The following is a 19,958-nucleotide window of genomic DNA, read 5'->3' as shown; positions in this document are numbered from 1 at the left end:
AACCCAATTATGTCAAGTCCCTAAATGCACTAACAGGCAGGAGTTCAAATTCCCTTATGTTACAGCCCGTTTTAGAGCACAGCACACAAAGGGGAGGAATGAGAGTCTACACCACACAGCAGTCTGAAAAGGGAAGACATGTGTGCAGGGGCTGCCAGCTCACCGAGGTTCCTATGCCTTGGACTTGGTAAATAGCAGGGCAGCATGTGTAGTGAACATTGTGGCACCAATTCCATGTTAGGAACACCTCTACCTGTTACATAGCTGTCTCCCTCTTGGAGCTTGCTAAGGTACAGGGAACTGCTTGGAAAAAGGTTAACAACTCCACAGGGGGGAAACCAGGAGCATGGACAAGGATGAGTGATTTCTGGGGCAGCAGCTTGGGGAAAGCAAAGCAGCAAGAATAAATAGTTAGCTAGAGTACATACAGTAGTTGTTACCATGTGTTATCATCTACACATACATAATAAAGGTGCACCCAAATGACACATTTGGATATTTAACCAAAGGTCATGGTATGGCACCGCAAATGTAAGGTTTTCCAACAGAAGGAATTGGGAACAAGAGAAACTTTAGAGGATTCAAATATGTGGTTTATTACACAAATAGGTTGATTAGCTTCAGTTTGAATCACCAATAATAAAGCCAAATAATAAAGACTCAATACATACCTGGGTTGAAGAAACGCTGCAAACGGTTTTCTACAGGAAGGAATTGTGCCCTCCTTAGGTATGCTTTTCTAATTTATCTTGATATGCCTATAAATCACCATTGGCAGCCAGCTTAGAGTGAATCACATCCCCTGTGATTACACCCCCCCCCATTTTCACTGAATATGCACTTAGCTGCTTAGTGACCTCTTCCTAGATCTGAGATGGGATCTATCCCCCAAAAGCGCATGCCACAAATATTTTGTCGGTTTACAATGTTATAAAATGTTTTCTCGAACCATAAATCTATCACTCCTTCAACTAGGCTACCCTTATCCATTATGTGGGGTTGGTGTGTCATGCTACTTAGTGGTGGTGGTGCAATGTGTGATACCTAATAATAATAATGATAATAATAATGATAATAATAATGATAATAATAATGATAATAATAATAATAATAATAATAATAATAATAATAATAATATATTTTATTATTTATACCCCACCCATCTGACTGGGTTTCCCCAGCCACTCTGGGCAGCTTCCAGCAAAATATTAAAATATAGTGAATTTCTTGCATGCTGTTTTCAGAAGCTGTAGGATTTCAGATAAATATACCGTATTTTTCGCCCTATAGGACGCACTTTTCCCCTCCAAAAATGAAGGGGAAATCTGTGTGCGTCCTATGGGGCGAATACAGGCTTTCACTGAAGCTTGGACAGCGAGAGGGGTCGGTGCGCACCGACCCCTCTCACTCTCCAGGCTTCAGGAAGCTATCAGCAAGCCTGGGGAACCCGCGGGAGTTCCCACAGGGCTCCCTAGGCTGTAGATAACAGCCTGCTGTCCAGCGCACGGGCGCCCTGAAGCAGAGCGCCCCGCACGCCGGGCAGACACTGTTCCTCGACCTGGTTTGGTTTCCCTGACCTGGTTTTGGGGGGAAAATAAAGGAATTTCCCCCCTTTATTTCCCCCCCCCCAAAAAAACTAGGTGCATCCTATGGGACGGAGCATCCTATAGGACAAAAAATACGGTACATTTACTGTTTATGTCTTGCACTTGTGGCCTGGAAGTCCCCACTCCCCAATGGAGCTGTAGCCATTCCTGTCAGATGTGGATGTAGCTGTTTTAACTGTAGCAGCAAACTCTCTTGTTTTTGCTCATTATTTTGGTATTGTTAAAACACTGCACCTATGTGGAGAGTCACTTCACACAAATGGAACCCTTTTAAAGAACAACAGTTCTACACAGAGCAAGAAAACAGTAAAAACAACAATAGCCCCATTTAGTAAAATGTACAAGTTAGAGAATAGTCAAAAATTAATACTCCTAATACAGTGGTACCTCGGGTTACACATACGCTTCAGGTTACATACGTTTCATGTTACAGTCTCTGCTAACCCAGAAATATTACCTCAGGTTAAGAACTTTGCTTCAGGATGAGAACAGAAATCATGCTCCGGCGGCACGGCAGCAGCAGGAGGCCCCATTAGCTAAAGTGGTGCTTCAGGTTAAGAACAGTTTCAGGTTAAGAATGGACCTCCAGAACGAATTAAATACTTAACCCGTGGTACCACTGTACATCAGAACACAAATGAAGTTTTCCAAAACGCTTAAAAAAATATTCACTTGTTCTATATACCTCACTTTGAGGCAATGGGAAATTATTCATCTTCAGAATGTTGCCCTTTCTTTTCTCACAAGTAGCCCCACTGGCATCTGTTAGATACTTTAAAAGTAGCTTTGAGTCAGCTTATTGTTGTAGAACAGGAAAAATAAAACCATTTCCCTCAGTTCTCTGTGCAGCTAAGTGCAGTGAATAGCATGGCACAATGAGTGACAATATAATTACCAGTCACTAAGAGAGTATAATACAGATATAATTTAATCCCCCTCATTCATGCTTCCCTGGGAACAAAGTGTTCTAAACAGCTTAAAAATTAAATATTGTTTAATAGTAGAACTAGCAAGAAAGCTGAAACCAGCTGGTCTGCATTACAGTTCCAAAAGTAGACTGGTGATTCAACTAAAATTTGCCAGCCTTCAGCAAAATTTTGGAGAGTTTAATTAGCAGACTGCTTTTCCCTGTGCACAGTGGTGGCCGTTTAATGGGTAACAGTAGCCCCTTTTTTCAGATGTTGCCATTGTCATACCTTCATGCACACATATAACAGACTCTCTCTTTTATCAACCTTCACTTGTGTCTATATATAAAGTCAAATAACTGATCACCCCTACCTCGAATAACCCTAATAATAAAAGTTCAATGGCTGGGAAAAGCTGGAACAGCAGCAGTAGTGAGTGTAGTAAAGAGCTAAATTAGGTCCCTATGAAATATATTCCTGTTCCTAAAAGCAGCCCACTTAAAGTGCATTGCATTCTTGAACAATGTACAGGAGGTGAAACAATTCATTGTTTCATAGCGCCAACTTTAGAACTAGTGTGAAATTGGCCAGTTCATTCTCTTTGTGTCGTGTAGTTGGAGTCTTAGAGGAAATGGTAATAGGGATTGTGGATACATTCCTTACATTGCTATGCCATGTACTTTAGAAAGCTACTAGTTTTGAAATAGCTTCAGGCCTATAGGCATTATTATTCAATGTGATGTATACAGAACAATGAGAGAGGCCAGGCTCATCCATGAGATGATCAAACCCGCTGTGTAGCTCACCAGGAACAGAGGCAGATTTGGGGGCTGCCACATCTATGATTTAGAATGGAGCACCATAGACAGAGGGGCACTGGATTTTAGTGTTGCACAGAGTGCCAGTGAAATTTGAGACCCCTAGATCCACCACTGCAAGGAAAAGAGTGACAGTGGAGCAGCAGTGAATCAATGGCTTCTAGAACTTCTTAGTTGGCAGAGATGAACACCAAAGGCAAAACTTTGTTTTTACTCTCAGGCAAAATGCATTTATTTACTTTATTTATTCAATAAATTTCTATATCACCCTTTGTCACAAATAATCTCAATCTGACATTCTTAATACTACAAAACAGTAACACACAGTGACTTATTAAGATCAGTACTGAAATCCAATTTAGGCATTTTTACCCCAGGACTTAAAATTACATTGATGAACATAAGTTCGTAAGTCATTTTTGAACCCCAGAAAAATAAAAAGGGTTTAACTCTATTCAGTATAATAATTTATTTTTAAAGCCATAGATGATTTTTAATTTTTAAAAAATCAGGTGCATCTGTGACAGATGGCCCAGGTAAATCAGAGTTTGGTGGAACAATACAGGCAAAATTCTCAGTATGCTAAGCAAGAGTTTCACCTTGATTGGTTGTGGGTACAGAAGTGGGTGGAGACAGCACTTCGAAAGGGAAAAGGAAAAGAGGGAGGTTTTTTGGGGGGGAGGGGTTCCTGGCATTTGGGAGACCATCCAAGCCACCACTGCTTCAGGTATTTTGGATCCCCAGTATTGGCAGTAAAATCTGCCTCAATTAGGGTCGAAAGGTGTATGGTCTGCCTCACCACCTTTGGACTCTGAAGTAAATTGGGATGTTATAGTTGAGTGTAACAAAACACATTTTGTACAACTATACACACACACACACACACACACACACACACACACACACACACACACACTTTTACATGTTGATATAAGCTCAGCAGCAAACTGAACAAAGGCTTGCTCTAAAATTACAAAAAGAGCACTAAATGGAAGATGGTACCAGGGTGGAGGAGTAAAAATATGTTATGGAAAATAATCTGACAACAGTGTTCTGTTTGAGCAGCTGAAGGGGGAAAAGACTATGTATCAGATAGTATTATCCAGAGAATGTTTAAGACAATTTCACTAATTGTCATTTCCCCCCTATTCTGTAGGATTCTGTGGCGAGATTGACCAACACAATTGATGGTAAATTACTCACTTTTAAAATTTCTTAATGGAGATTATAGTAACTTCTTAGCACTGGTAATTACTCCAGGCAGTGATTCATAAGCAAAGTGACTGCTGCCTAGCAACTTAATTTTTTTCTTGGTTTTCATAAAAAAAGCTATCAACAGCAGGGGAAAAAAAACCCCACTTCCAATTTTAAGCATGAAACTGATGAGACCTAAAGTTTGAGCCATTTCCAGAAAATTGAAATTTAATGTGAGTTAATGGCTGGAAACTAAAACTTATGCATTGACCAGTGGCTGGTTGGGGGCTGATGGGAGTTGTAGTCCAAGAGAGTATTCATACAAGATGAAATTCAAAACACACCTTTTTATTTATGAAACAACAACATAAACAAACCCATGATTTATTCTGTCAGCCATAAACACGGAAGGCATTTTTCAGTGGACTTACGGAAGTTTCACATATACAAGAGACAACTTTTTCATTGTAGTTTCTAAACTGTATTGTGCTTGTTGTGAGGAAGCCTCTCCACCAACAGAACTTGCATTAGCCTGAAGAGAGTGAGCCAGAGATGAATACTCATGAAAGAGACTTGGTTCATTTATTTCAGTGGAGCTTACTCCCATGTAATTTTGGTCTCTGGGAGGGCAAAAGAGAGCCTGGTGCTCCCTCTGTCTGATTCTCAGCATCTGCAGTTGTCAGGGGGAAGCAACATGGAGAGCACATGAGGGAGGGGAGCGTCTATTCTGCCAAAATGGATTAAATTAAGAAGCTTGTTTTGAGCAAAGAGTTGTCACATCAGGTGAAGTCTAGATGCTCTTTTCATACACTTCAAATTTGTACTGAATGCCATTCTCTTCTTGAATATCAGCAGGGACACCTGGGAAACTATGTAGAGAGAAAGCATTGCTTGTAATTTGATAAAAAGAATAATTACATATTTGACTAGGCTGAAAGAAACATGAAGAGATTATTTTGTCCTTCACATATTGTTGGTTCTAATATTTCTTTTCAGGTTTTGCATTAGCATAAATTAACTTGGGAAATATTTTGTTATGCCACTAATAGTAAAGCTTCAGATGAAAATGAGAGATTACTGTTCATAAAATACTTACCTAGGTAGAAGCCTGTATTTTTCTAAATCAATTTCTGGAAAGAATGTATCACTTTCAAAGTAATGCAGGATTCTTGTCACAAACAATCGTTGATGAACTGGCTTGTCCATTGCTGCCTTAAAAAGCCAGATAAAATGAATGAATATGTGTTTTCTTAATTAGCCAATACTGGGCAGGAACTTAAATTTTTACAGGCAATTTTAATAATTAATTTTAACAATCAATTTACAGACAGTAATAGGGCTGCCATATTCTGAAGAGCAAAAACCCGGGACTGCGCCCCCCCATCCTGCATCTCCATGTAAGGCCTGCTGGCCGCTGGGAGCAATTCAGCGCCTAGCACAGCCCTGGGAAGGCCATGCAAGGCTGCCTGATGCAGTGCTTCCTGTTCCAGGGCACAGAGCCTTCTGAGTATGCATGTGCCCCACAAAAAATAAAGAAATAAAATAAAATAAAATAAAACCCCCAAACCCAGACAATCCATGAAAAATGCAGAAATCTGCCTGGATGGGTGCTCTGGCCCCCCTCAAAAGGACATGTCCAGGAAATCCCAGACACATGACAACCCTAGACAAAAAGACATTTACTGTAAACTGTAAACATTTTTAGAAATATTGGTGTTTTGGGAAACCAAAAGGAGCAGACAGATTCTCACAACGAGTTACTATTGTTTAATGTGTATCCCAATTCTCCACAAAAAACTGCACCCAAAGTGGTTTGCAGCACAGCAAAACAGAAACTACAAAAATAATAAATGGCGCCACACAGCAGTGACACTGACATATTAAACTATTTTAACAAATACAAAGGTGGTTTAGCCTTACCGGACTCCCTGCACAACGGGCAGGAGTCAGATATAGTCGGGTCTATTCAGTGCCTAGGCCAATACCACTCACTTACCCCAAGGTACCACTGTATTGGCTGCATTTGGACATCATGCTAAACTATAGTTTAGCAAGTCATGAATGAACATAGCCTTTTCCTGGGCTCCTGCACTCCACCTACTTTCCACCTGAACACTCAGGAAGAGAAGTTTGATATATTTTCCTTCTGCTTTGATTATCCATAGCTTGTTGTGCCTTCTAAACCTGACAGACTGTAGTTAATCTTAATTCTGGTTAGTTTCAAATAAGCCATGTTTAAAACATGGTTTCTGAAGTTGGCTTATTAAACTTAACCATACTTAAGATTAACCACAATTCCACATAAGACAATAAACAGTGGTCAACCTAAAGTTGATGCAAAAGCTTCTAAATTCCTCCTCTCAGACATCTGTGAGGAGACGGGAGGACTGAGAGTGTGGGAGGAGGTTAGGTTATGCCAAACCATAGTTTAGAGTGACATCTGAACACAGCCATGCACAACTGTATTAATTTAGCCTGGAATGTGGCAGCCGTTTGATATATTTTTTTAAAAGGACACATAAGGAGAAGCAATCAGTTTTGAAATACTGTGTGTTCTGATAAGTGTAGCCTCTTTCTTTAATTTACAGATGCAGGAAACCGCCCCCAGACCTGCTTATGAAAAGTACACAACCAGCTACAGCTATATGGTTACCAACATAACGATTTCAAATTCTCTTTCCACTTTTCTCCCGCAGAACACTTAATCTTCTAAAGATGATTCACTTAACATTGAGTTGGTAACTGTTGCTTTGACAAACGTCTGTTCATGCAGATCTAATCCAACAATTTAAGTCAGCAGTTGCTGAGGCCACAAATTTATAAAGAAACTGGTTCAGTTTGAATACTTTCAGGTAAAAAGGAGAACACATCAGCGAGATAGAATTCTTTTGGCATTTAGTGACCAAGAAAAGCCAAATTTTTATTTCATTTCTTTATAGGGGGTGCACAGGAATAAAATTACACTATTCGTTGATTGTAATCCTCTCTGTCCCCATTGCCTGCTACCAACCTTTGCAATGTATTCACCATTAAGACCAATTCAAGACAAAGGCATGATCAAAACCAGAAACAGATTTTGAAGTACTTGGGGCCAAATCATTGATGGGGAATCTTTGGGCCAGGGGCCTCCGGGCTTCTCCTGCTGGCCTTCAAAACTCTCACCAGGTCATACCCTTCACTGGCCCTGTTTCACAGCCCACGTGTTTTTGCCAGGCTACAATGTGCCCTTGAATTCTGATAATGCTTTTTGGTTGTCTGGGTGCAAGGTACAAAGGTTATGAGTGAGTTTTTCAAATTTACCAAGGTAAATTTCACATTAGTTTACTTTGCTCACTTTTATGTCTTCCCCCACCCACCTCGGGCATATGTACTTCTATTTCCGTGTAAATTCTGTAACAAAAAGTCCACCATTTTGGGTAAGGAGAAATTTCTTGCGAATTAAGCAGTAAAGTTGCTGCCACATGTGGAAAGTAACTTCCAAAATGCATTGTATCCTGCTAAAAAAAAGGTTCATATGGAATCTAATACTAGTGTTTGCTTTGGAATCCTCTGTGTACATACTGCAGAGTTTTCAGAGAGGATTCATTCTGCTGATTATATAAAACAAATTTCAAGGAAAAGGAAATACTAAGAAACCACTAAGGATTAGCTCTTGAATTAATCCTTCCATTCTTGCAGTGCCAAATCTTCCCTTGCTAAGCACTTGCAGCTTAACAAAATGAGGGGAGAAAGAGAAAACCCCACAGTGAATCCCACATACATACATCTACTGACACAGGACAGTGGGCAACGTTCAGCTACTAATCTCACACAGTTCTTGTACACAAAAGGAAGGAAAAAGATTCCACTGCATCTTATAAATGTTGTTGGTTTTTTAAAGTCACATTGTCAGTTGGCATCAACTCTAATATAGTTAAGACGTTGCGACATTTCTTTCAACCAAGTCCCCACCCCCACACCTCTTATTCAGAGCAGAAGTTCAAATCCTCCCACTTCAATCTTAGCAAGCACTTCTAAAAAGGCACTTAAAATACAGAAGACTGGGATTTAAGTGACTTATGACTCCATCAATGAGTCATGCTCTAACCTTTCTTCCACCCGTCCCCCATTTTATAATTTCCCAAAGAGATGTCAAATCAGCATGTTTCTTTTATATAAACAAGAGTTTATTGCTAATTTTGGATAAATAATTTCATATTTGTTTTCTATATTGGAACTGTGTATTATTTTAAAGGCCTGAACATCTCCTGCATGGCACTGCTTCTAGAAAGTGTCAGATCATGTACTACGGTCCTGATGTGGCTGCTTTGCCACCATTTGTGATGTTTCCATGATACTAGAACCATTCTGCCCCCAGTGTTCATGCAGCAGCCTGCATCATCAGCTCTTAATGAACTGGCAATTGCTTGCAAGCATAGTGTAGATTTAGCACACTCAATTAAGCAGAGCAGTACTGTATAAAGGTAAAGGACCCTTGGACGGTTAAGCCCAGTCAAAGGCAACTATGAGGTTGCAGCGCTCATCTCGCTTTTCAGGCTGAGGGAGCCGGCTTTTGTCCAGAGACAGCTTTCTGAGTCATGTGGCCAGCATAACTAAACCACTTCTGGTGCAAGGGAACACCGTGACGGAAACAAGAGTGCACGGAAACGCCATTTACCTTGCTGCTGCTGCAGCAGTACCTATTTATCTACTTGCACTGGCATGCTTTTGAACTGCTAGGTTGGCAGGAGCTGAGACCCAAAAGAGCCTGCTAATTTCATTCAGTTTTGTCAAAAAGAAAAGCTATAGCCGTTTGTTGTTTTCTCCACGATAAGCACTAGGGAGGCACACAACTTTGTTTTTCCCAAACTGGGATTTGGATTCAGATCCGAGGTGAACTGGGCAATCTGAACCAAATCTGTATGTTTCCAAAGCACCAAACTGGGGTCTAAGCCAAATCTTGTGGTTACTACACACCTCTATCAATGGCCCTCAAAGCAACTAGTCTCAAAAATAAAAGTTAAACAAAATTGGAAACTAACAATTCAACAAATGATTATCATAACTTCAATTCAAAACATGCTTACTATAGTAAAATAAACCGCAATGAACACAGTCAGACTTACTTTTTAGTAAGCTTGCATAAGTTTGTACTGTATTGAAATTTTTGTATAGCTGAAGAGACCCTAGAACAGCCTTTTTTCAACAATTGGCTTAAAAAACAGGTAATGATGGAGCATGGTGGACCTCTAGAAAAGGCATCCCAGAGTCGAGGTGCTATGACCTTCTCATATACCCACCAGCTGAGCTTCTGTCAGTAGGGGTGACATGGAGCATAGCCTTTTATGTTAACGTGAACGCAGAAGTGGAGTGCATGCAATAAAACAATCTTTTAAAGGCAGACTCAGGGTGGTACTCAACTACATTTTGCTCAGAGTAGACCTATTGAATTAAGTGGACCTAACTTACTCATGTTAATTAATTTCAAAGGTCTTCATCACACAAACCCTCTCAAGTAAACCTGAGTAAATAGGAATGTTCCAGTCTCAGAGTGACTGGCAAACAAGAAGTGAAAGGTGCACTTCCTCCTGCTTTCTTCCCTCTTGCTTGCCTAGTTCCAAGGGTTTGTCTACTTCCCCAAGGTAGATTCACTTACTGTTCTAGCACAATGTGTGCGTGTGTGTGCACCAGCATCACAACATCTTAAACAAACTTTTTAATGAATCCTTTTAGGGGGGAAAAGGACTTATTAAACTATTGCAATAACCCTCAAGAGTGAGGTATGGGCTGTTAGGGTCAAGGACATACCAGACTTCTTCCCTGTATTTTTTTCCACATACACACACAAAAGTATTGGTAATTTTTTAGCCTACAGAAAAAAGGAAAAAACATCCAAGTATTGGTCTACCAAATTACCCAGTAATAATATATAAAGCTACTTCCCCCAGAGTTCCGGTATTACTGATAAGTACTTGGCATTTATTTTATTAAAATCAAACTTTTATTATTAAAATGATTTCATAAATGAAATCATACAAAACATATTGGACTACCTATATTTAGATCTTTGCTGTTTTGTACATCATACTATGTTGTACTCTCACTCCCCCAACATTCTGGCTCTGGGCATCTATTCAATGTGAAGCTTACAGAGTAGCATTTTTAGCAAATCAGTGAGTATGCTGACTGCTTTTGTTGGGAAGTACTCTATTAAAGAGACAGTTTATCTTTTAAACAGATATTTGCTACAGTAATAAAGCGCAAATAAATGGTTCTTAATTAATGCAAGGAAAGTAATTGGAAAAAGCTGGAAGCCATGCTAAATACAACAGAATAAAATATGTTCTTTTAAACACTCTGACATTAAATATGGAGCAAAGTATTTTATGAGAGTGTACAGCAAAGGGCTTTCATTTTCCATTGTTCAGTGACTGATAAGCTTAACATCCCCTCCTGTCCTTTTGCCAAATGAGTAATTCTTTACACAATGCTTTAATCAAAAAGCATTCAGGTGACACTGTCCATTCGTGTATAAAACAGCCTCAACCAGCACATTGTTTGCCACTGAAAACTGTTTATGAATCATGGCTCAGAAAATATATTTAAATCTACCAAACAACAGGCACATTTAACTCAGTGCCATTTGCTTGTCTGTATAAAATCTGTAGTGGCTATATAAAAGTTATCAGTGAGGTGGATTACAGTTGTTACCAGAATAAACAGAAAATGAGCCCTGCTAGTGCAGCACCCTGTTTTCACAGTAGCCAACCAGATGCCTTTGGGAACCCAGCAAGCACATGAGGGTGAGAGCACATTCGCAGCTCAGCTACAACAGGTAGCACACAGGTATCATATTTCAATCATGGTCTGTAACTCTGATCTTGCAAGTTTCCACTAGTAGAATTGACTCTACTATGTTCTTAGTCCATACACCAGTAGACTGTTGTATATGAAACTTCATGCTACACTATACCAGTTCCTCTCTAAGGGGCAAACTATGTGTGATCTTCAATGTATCACGAAGAATTACAGTATCACTAAGAATTATCTTCGGGTAACGTAATCTTTGGGTTGCGAACGTGGCAAACCCGGCAGTGGGTTTGCCGCTCACGAGTGCGCAGAAGCGGTCCTCCGGTTACGAAATTTTCGGGATACGGCCGGGCCTCCAGAACGGATCCCGTTCGTAACCAGAGATACCACTGTACATCAATATGTTTCAACAAACAACACAGTTCCCAGTTTTATTAGGACCACGGTATCCAAGGAGGGGAGGTTTATTTCCCTGCACAGTCCTGACAAAAATAGCAACTCCAAAGCATTGCTATTAGCTTCAGAAAAGGCTCCCATCAACAGTAATGAGAACAACCTTCCCCCGGCTCAGATTAATATTGAGTGTGTATTTCAGAAGGATTGCTGGAAAATAGAAAGGGTTAAACCTCTTTTCATGTTGCAGTGCAATGAAAATCAAACTCCCATGCCTGCTGCTGTTGTTTTTAATGCACTTTGAGGGGCCATCTAATGACATACTTAGCATCACATGAATAGTTTGGCCCTATGTGGTCTGTTTGAAGGAACAGTACAAGCAGCAGGAAAGACTAGGACAAATCATATTCAGCACTGAGGATCCAGCATTTGTTTTCCCCCCTGTAGGTATGAAATAGAAGCACTTATGAAAATCTTTAGCTAGTGCTCTTCTTTGATACAGCCATCTTGTTGAGTAAAATAGAAGAATTAAGACATGCAGAATGAATAGCACTTTGTATTATCCGCATTATCACACCTCCTGTGATGTAGCTGTAATGCCAAGTTTTGTTCCAAAGAGTTCATTATGCCCCAGTTCACTCTTGGAACCCATAAGGTAAAGGTAAAGGGACCCCTGACCATTAGGTCCAGTCGTGTCCGACTCTGGGGTTGCAGCACTCATCTCACTTTATTGGTCGAGGGAGCCGGCGTACAGCTTCCGGGTCATGTGGCATGACTAAGCCGCTTCTGGCAAACCAGAGCAGCACACAGAAACGCTGTTTACCTTCCCGCTGGAGGGTGCCTATTTATCTACTTGCACTTTGATGTGCTTTTGAACTGCTAGGTTGGCAGGACCAGGGACCGAGCAACGGGAGCTCATCCCGTCACGGGGATTTGAACCGCCAACCTTCTAATCAACAAGTCCTAGGCTCTGTGGTTTAACCCACAGCGCCACCCGTGTCCCCATTTGGAACCCATACAGAAAGCTTTATGACAATATTCAACACATGAGAAAGAAATGTGTTTGGAAGAGGATCCAAACATTGTAAGAAAGCTATGTACAATGGGCAAGAGTCAATGTTAGTCATCCTCAGAGAAGACCCATCGAAATCAGCAGACTTACGTTTGATATCACCCTACGTGCCTTCTTAATTAAAGGTATTTCTGTACAATCACCATGTAGCTGTGTTAAATGTATGTAATTCACTATGTGTGTGTGCTCACCCTGCTGGGGCACCCTGCTCCCACTAGCCCTTTATAACTTTCCCTTCCCACCCTAGACAACTATGACCTTGCTCTTCATGTTCTCATGCCCCTGCATGTACACAACCCCACCATCCTGTAACCTCCTGCATCTTCCTCCTCACCCACATGTTGCAACTATGAAGCACCCTTTTCACTTTCTGCCCAGTTATGTGCAGGCCACCCCGCATATACCCAGGGGTTACGTTTCGAGGCAGCACATGCCTCAGTGAAAACATGTGTATTTGAAACACCACTGAGAATGTCTGAAAACACTAGGTTCTGCCCCACCCTGTCCCTTTTGGTGACATAAAGGAACATATTTATTATTAATCACAATTCTAACCCCATCATTCTTCCAAGGGGTTTGAGACAGGCATTCTCCTGCTGCTTCAGAGTGCTTCCACAGGTATGTGGAAATTTCAACTCCTCAATCCAAGTCCAACAGTATGATACTTGTAATGGATTTTCGTACATACCCTAGAAGTAAAATGATATTTTGAACTGACTAGGATAAAGTAGCAATTTTAATGTATATACTTTCATCCCAAACTTGTATGGCCAGAGTTCTTTGGATTGGGTGAGGCTACAAATTAAACCAAACCATAGAGCCTAGGGCTTGGCGATCAGAAGGTCAGTGGTTCGAACCCCCATGACGGGGTGAGCTCCCATTGCTTGGTCCCTGCTGCCAACCTAGCAGTTCAAAAGCACATCGAAGTGCAAGTAGATAAATAGGTACCACTCCGGCAGGAAGGTAAATGGCATTTCTGTGCGCTGCTTTGGTTCGCCAGAAGTGGCTTAGTCATGCTGGCCACATGACCCGGAAGCCGTAAGCTGGCTCCCTCGGCCAAGTAAAGCGAGATGAGCATTACAACCCCAGAGTCGTCCACGACTAGACCTAACAATGAGGGGTCCCTTTAGCCTTTAATTGGTAAAGTTCTATACCCCACTGTCCCCAACACTGGCCTTGCCTAATGATATGGTGCAAAAGCTGTTACATTAAAACATGTAACACAGTAATGTCAAAAACAAGGCTTTCAAAAGCAAATTCATGCAACTAATGGATTACATAAAATAAAATGATTCATTTCAATTACGAGCAGATATTCAGTACCCATAGATAATTTTCTACCCACACACCTGTTCATAAAATAATAGTAGTCTTTTAGAAACTCTTATCATTCAGCATACTACATCTCTGATAAATGCACTAAAACACTCTGAATTTTTATTGGTGTTCATGTTAATTTAGTCCATCTCATTAAAACCATAATGTCAGCTCAAAAATAAAGCTGTCTCTAGAACCATTTTACTTTTTCCTTGCAGGCTATCAGGAAATGGCTTTATTACTAGAACTTGAAGTTATAGACAGAATTTACATAAAAATGATACATTTACTAGTAGAGTAGCATACTCTCTTGGGCAAGACAGCCTGTGGCTATGAAGTTAACCCACCACACGAACAACAGGACGCAGGGAACAATAATAAAAAACAAACAATTAATGCCTGAGAGTTGCAACGCTGAATAGCACTGCTCTCTTTTAAGTAACAGGAAGTGAAGCAGAAGGCATAAAACTTAACTAGGTTAGATATGAAGAATATAAATTATTAACTGAAGTATACATTTTTGGAACACTACAAAAGCAGCTTTGTGAAGCATGCATTTTGACTGTTCAGTTCTCAATTGGCGTTTTCTTCTAAATGGAAGATAAACATTATACTCCAGTAGGAGGCAGGTTATTTTAAAATGTATTTCAGGTTCTCAGAATTCTTCAAGTCAGTTCACAACATCCATTGAAAATGAATGTTATACAATAAACAAACTAAAGTGCATAATAATAAAACACTAAATGTCCATATTAGAAGGTTACAGAGGCCAAAAGCACAAAAAAGCTTCACTATAGTAACCAGGATAACATATGTATATATTTTATATAAAAAATATCAGTAGAAACTGGGAAGGTAAAAAATGTGGTGAAAATGTGCACCCTTCTTTTTAACAACTCACAAAGGATTGTACTTGTTTAGGCTGCATTTATTTTAATGTGGCTTGCTGGAAAATCCCATCTAAGGACCATTAAAATAAATAAGCAAAAACTGTATTGTTTCTTGGTGGATTGCACCTAGCTACTCCCTTCCCACTGGTGTGAGGCGGGAAGGGAGTGACTGTGCACCCAGGCGGGAAGTGGGGTAGGAGATTATTATATTTATCTGAATTCTGAGGCTGTGTGAGTTTTTATCTTGCACTGCTGTACAATGTGACTGGCTGGCATTTTGTACCAGCCACTATGGGTGGGTAAGTACTATTGGTCGAACAGTATGTATTTTTTTTAGATTTATACTTGATTATTAATATATTGTAGTAAATTTCTGTTTAGTATATCACTTTGCAATTCTTTTGAACAGAATTAATAATTTTCTAAAATAAATGTGACTTTCTTAAAGGAAAAGTACAGCTACATTTGGAGAAAAGCCCACTATGGAAACTGTTTTAAATGTGTCGTCTACTTCAATGATTTGAAAATTGTCAGGATGTGAAAAGGCCATGCTAAAAGTAGGTATTGTCCATCTTTGATTATTATATTACATTATTTTAGAATATTAATCTTGCGTTTGACCCATACCTTATAAACTGAAGTGCCTCCAACTATCCAAATCATGTCTATTTTACTTGCCAACTCTGGTGATTCCAGAAGATCTAATGCCTGATCTAGACTTTTGGCCAGGTAATGGGCTCCTTCAGGAATTTTCCTAGAACAAACAAATGTCACTGCTTAATATTTAAGCACATTCCCCCTCCCCCCTTTATAAAACCATCCCTTGATCATTAGATTTTGTGGCTGATACAGTGGTACCTTGGGTTAAGTACTTAATTCGTTCCGGAGGTCCGTACTTAACCTGAAACTGTTCTTAACCTGAAGCACCACTTTAGCTAATGGTGCCTCCTCCTGCTGCTGCACCACCGGAGCACAATTTCTGTTCTCATCCTGAAGCAAAGTTCTTAACCTGAAGCACTATTTCTGGGTTAGCGGAGTCTGTAACCTGAAGCATATGTAACCTGAAGCGTATGTAACCCAAGGTACCACTGTATACAATTAGAATTACAGTGTAAAACCACTTCTGTGAGAAGGTAAAACTACATCCTCATAAACTGTTAAGCCTACAGTTTGAACAAGACATTATTCTGTGAACCGCCCTGAGACCCCCCCCGGTATAGGGCGGTATATAAATTCAATAAATAAATAATACAGGAAATTAAAATAAATTATTAGCTGTACTACAGATAGTTCGCTTTTGTTGTCCTTGAGATATTTCTACAATTTTAGAAATCAGGCGATATGCTGCAGTTCACATACATACATGCATATATCCATCCTTGAGTATTCCTATCACATTTTTGTAAGCATGCACATGATGTTTCTCAGCATAATATCTATTATGTTACAGCTGAACACCACAGGCAACTACAAAAATAGTCATGTCTATAGATATATGCATGTTTCATATGTGTGTGCATGTATGCATCCAAGTATAAAAATGATAATATTGCAATAATCTCAGCTGTGAACTGCAAGCATTTATCTCTACCATGTTTCTGCTTCATTGACCATGGTGTAGTGGTTAGTGTTGGAGTAGGACTAGGGAGATCCAGGTTCAAGTCCCCACTGAGCTATCAAGCTCACTGGGTGACCCTAGAACAGTCACTACCCTTCAGTTTAACTGACTTCATAGGGTTGCTGTCAGGGCAAAAATGGGGGAGAACCATTTCTAATCACCCTGAGCTCTGTGGAGGAAATGTGGGATCTAAAATAGAAACTATATTTGGGACAAATTGGAAATTTGGAGCCAAAATACTAGTAACCATGCAGGAATTAAAAGGTTCAGAACAGAAGATGTGTCCTGACATGGCCCCCAGGTTTTAAAGAGCACATAGAAAAGTTAACACTTTCTACAGGATAGGCATTTTTAGCACTGAACAGGGGATTAGTTTTAAAAGGTACTATTGCTAACACAGAAACTTTTAAAACTAATCCCACTGAGCCAGTTAAATTCAGTAAATGTTTATATATCCTCTTCCAATTTTTTTTTTAAAAGAGTACTTACACCAGTTCCTTGCTGAGTACTATATTAATTCTGCCTTTTAAAGGGCGATTCTTTTCAGGAATAGAGAACCAAGTCCTTTTACCCATTATCACTACATTTTGTTTTCCTGTAAAATATAAAGAACATACTTGATGTTATTATCTAGTGACATCTAGTGGTGGTGGTATGTCCATGCAACCTCTATTTAAGCAGCACCACCACATTATTCGACTTAATACCAGTTGAATTAATAGAATCATAGAATTGTAGAGTTGGAAGGGTCATCTAGTCCAACCCCTGCGATGCAGGACTATGCAGGTGGCCTGTATGGGGATCAAACCTGCGACCTTGGTATCATCAGCACCATGCTCAAACCAACTGATTTAACAGAGACAATTTAAACCTTTTATTTTTACTATTAATATGCTTTGAATTAATAACATTTAAGTCAATGGACCTAGGTTACAAGAAGAGTTATGGAAGAAAAAAGACAACATATTTAATTTCAGATTTTAAGAGGCAAATAATTCAAGAGTTAGTCTCAGTTTAGTCCTTGTAGAACCCAGCAAGAGGATTGGGACAAAAATAGAGTTAGTGGGCTCTGCCTGTCATTGGCTCTGGATCCATGTACTGCTGGTCTTCCTACCTTTCACCCTACCAGTCCTAATGCACACCAGTCATCACAGATTTGCAATATAAAAACAACTACACTAAAATTGTAAGGGTTGTTTTATGGCTCCACCAAGAGATGTGTGTGCAAAATGAACACTCTAACTTGCCAAAGAAATGTGCTATTATTAAATCACTTGTTTAGGATGCAGACTTAGTCTACAATCTTCCATGGAAGGTTTGTGCCACCAACCTCAACTGAACCAGGACTGCAGTCATATAGCACTGCTAGTGATTTTAAATTCTTGAGAATAATCTTTTGGAGAATAATCTCGATTAATGAGGTGTGAACATTTAAAGCAGCTGTGTAGATGACACAGAATTTACAATTTGTGGAGAATATTCTCACATCACTAAGCACTGCCATGCACTAAGATACATGACACCTCTCTTCCTCAGCAACTAGCATGATAACTAGCATTAGGATCTCGAACCTCATTTGTTTAAAATTTTGAAATATGCTAAGATTTGAAGGTCCTTTCACCAGAATAAAAAATTAATCTGGACCAAAGTCACTCATTTCCCAAAGTATATAGATGAGAGCTTGTGGTTGAAACAAACAAAACAAGACCCATGGAAAGTTAACTAACATTACCTTCTTGTGTAGGTGTCACTGTCATTTTCTGAAAATACTTAAACTCATTCCTGTTCAAAAACAAATGAACAATGTTGTAATCATGTCATCCTTGCAATAGTTATCTTTATTCCTGACCTCAAGATTTCAGCATCTCTTTTGTTAAACACTAACTTTGTAGCTCATACAACTGTGGATTGGCTTGATTTCACACACCCCTATTTGGGTTATTTGTTTATTTATTTGTGCATGCCGCTGAGCCACCATTACTGTTTCTATAAGGCATTGGGATCAAGATTCCCTGATAAATGGTGAGAATGAATGTGATGGGAGTGCGTAAGGAAAGAAATTTCCATAGTAAGCCTAAAATTGCTCACTAAAGCAAAATTTGTACCAATTCAGACTTACAGGTATTACATGATGCCAATGCTTGTTTTTATGCCCATCTATTTTTAATGAAGTTGGGTTGTATACTCAGACGGTTGCCACTTATGTTTTATGCTATATTTTTGATAGGTTACTGGCCTGGTTTGGAGCTGGTTCTATGCTGCTGCTTTATTTTTTTTAATTACCGTATTTTTTGCCCTATAGGACGCACTTTTCCCCCCTCCAAAAATGAAGGGGAAATCTGTGTGCGTCTTATGGGGCGAATAGAGGCTTTCGCTGAAGCTTGGAGAGCGAGAGGGGTCCATGTGCACCGACCCCTCTCGCTCTCCAGGCTTCAGGAAGCTATCAGCAAGCCTGGGGAGCTCGTGGGAGTTCCCGCAGGGCTCCCCACGCTGCGGATAGCAGCCTGCCGCCCAGCGCGCGGGGCGCCCTGAAGCAGAATTTTTTCCTTTATTTCCCCCCAAAAAAACTAGGTGCGTCCTTTGGGACAGAGCGTTCTATGGGGTGAAAAATACGGTATACTGTATATTGTTAGGCGTTTGGTATGTTTTATATTTTTCACACTGATTTTTATAGCATTTCCACCGGCAGCCTTGGAAAGGGTTTTCTGTCCTGAAGGGTGCCATAAAAATATCCGGGGGTGGGAGGGAGGAGAGGCTGAATAAGTATGTAAAAGGTATGTATAAATAAACGATTACAATTACTGCCCCTTTGACTAGCATAATATAGTTTCAGAAAAGACACCAACTCCCAGCCTGCTTTGCTCGTCCTCAGCACAATCACCCGTCGTGTAAAGGCAGCAGTGCATGCTGGGATTTGTATTCCGTTTAAAAGCGCGGGATAAAACATAAACGAGCAAGCATTTTTACCTGAGCGGGGGCCAAGGAAGAGCCCCATTCTTCCCGATGCCCATGTTCAGGGATACAGCAGCAATGGAATTTAATGAGAGAACCATAATGCCTCCCGTGCCTGTGCTGAATCTGCCTCCGGTATTGAAGCGGTGTCTGTTAGACTTTGGAATTAAACAGCCCACGGGTCCAACGAAGGGGCGGGGTGGTGAAGCTCTGCTCCCCTTACGCATGCGTAAGGCGGACACACCTCCTCCCACGAGGCTCCGCGACTCAAATAAAACAACGGCCTTTCCCCCCCTTCTGTGACGAAATCCAACGGTTTCCGCCCCCTCCTATAATCTCCACAATAGGCATTTTTGGCGCGGGGGAGGGGCGGGGCCGAGGAACGGCGCGAGGCCGGTCG

General features: G+C 40.3%; 2 protein-coding genes and 1 long non-coding RNA gene across 3 annotated transcripts in view; 1 reads left to right on the top strand and 2 right to left on the bottom strand.

Annotated features, from left to right (window-relative positions):
* The window catches only part of LOC309380361, a 194,036-nt gene that overhangs the window by 110,191 nt on the left and 63,887 nt on the right, over window positions 1-19,958 (bottom strand). The window lies entirely within an intron of this gene.
* MSH3 (mutS homolog 3) overlaps window positions 3,633-19,958 on the top strand; it is a 69,105-nt gene continuing 52,779 nt past the window's right edge. The window contains exon 1 of the mRNA XM_081930142.1: window positions 3,633-4,523. Within this exon, the coding sequence (XP_081786268.1) occupies window positions 4,521-4,523 (3 nt within the window). The 5' untranslated portion in view covers window positions 3,633-4,520. The remainder of the gene's footprint in view (window positions 4,524-19,958) is intronic.
* DHFR (dihydrofolate reductase) lies at window positions 4,855-19,800 on the bottom strand. The gene is made up of 6 exons (XM_081930238.1): window positions 19,574-19,800; window positions 18,339-18,388; window positions 17,096-17,201; window positions 15,616-15,742; window positions 5,624-5,739; window positions 4,855-5,396 (listed from the first exon to the last, which is right to left on the bottom strand). Exons 1-6 carry the CDS (start codon window positions 19,783-19,785, stop codon window positions 5,318-5,320), a joined length of 690 nt encoding a protein of 229 aa, XP_081786364.1. The 5' UTR covers window positions 19,786-19,800; the 3' UTR covers window positions 4,855-5,317.

The sequence above is a fragment of the Podarcis melisellensis genome, assembly GCF_964234715.1.
Source record: "Podarcis melisellensis genome assembly, chromosome: 11".
Classification (NCBI taxonomy): domain Eukaryota; kingdom Metazoa; phylum Chordata; class Lepidosauria; order Squamata; family Lacertidae; genus Podarcis; species Podarcis melisellensis.
This window is presented reverse-complemented; position numbering and strand designations above follow the sequence as displayed.

Excerpts from the sequence above, each read along its gene's own strand:
- DHFR (XM_081930238.1), bottom strand. The coding sequence starts at position 19,785 with ATGCGTAAGGGGAGCAGAGCTTCACCACCCCGCCCCTTCGTTGGACCC. Across the intron at positions 18,389-19,573 it reads CTTCCTTGGCCCCCGCTCAG|GAATGAGTTTAAGTATTTTC; the intron begins GTAAAAATGCTT and ends GTTTTTGAACAG. Across the intron at positions 15,743-17,095 it reads GTACTCAGCAAGGAACTGGT|GAAAATTCCTGAAGGAGCCC; the intron begins GTAAGTACTCTT and ends TGTTTGTTCTAG.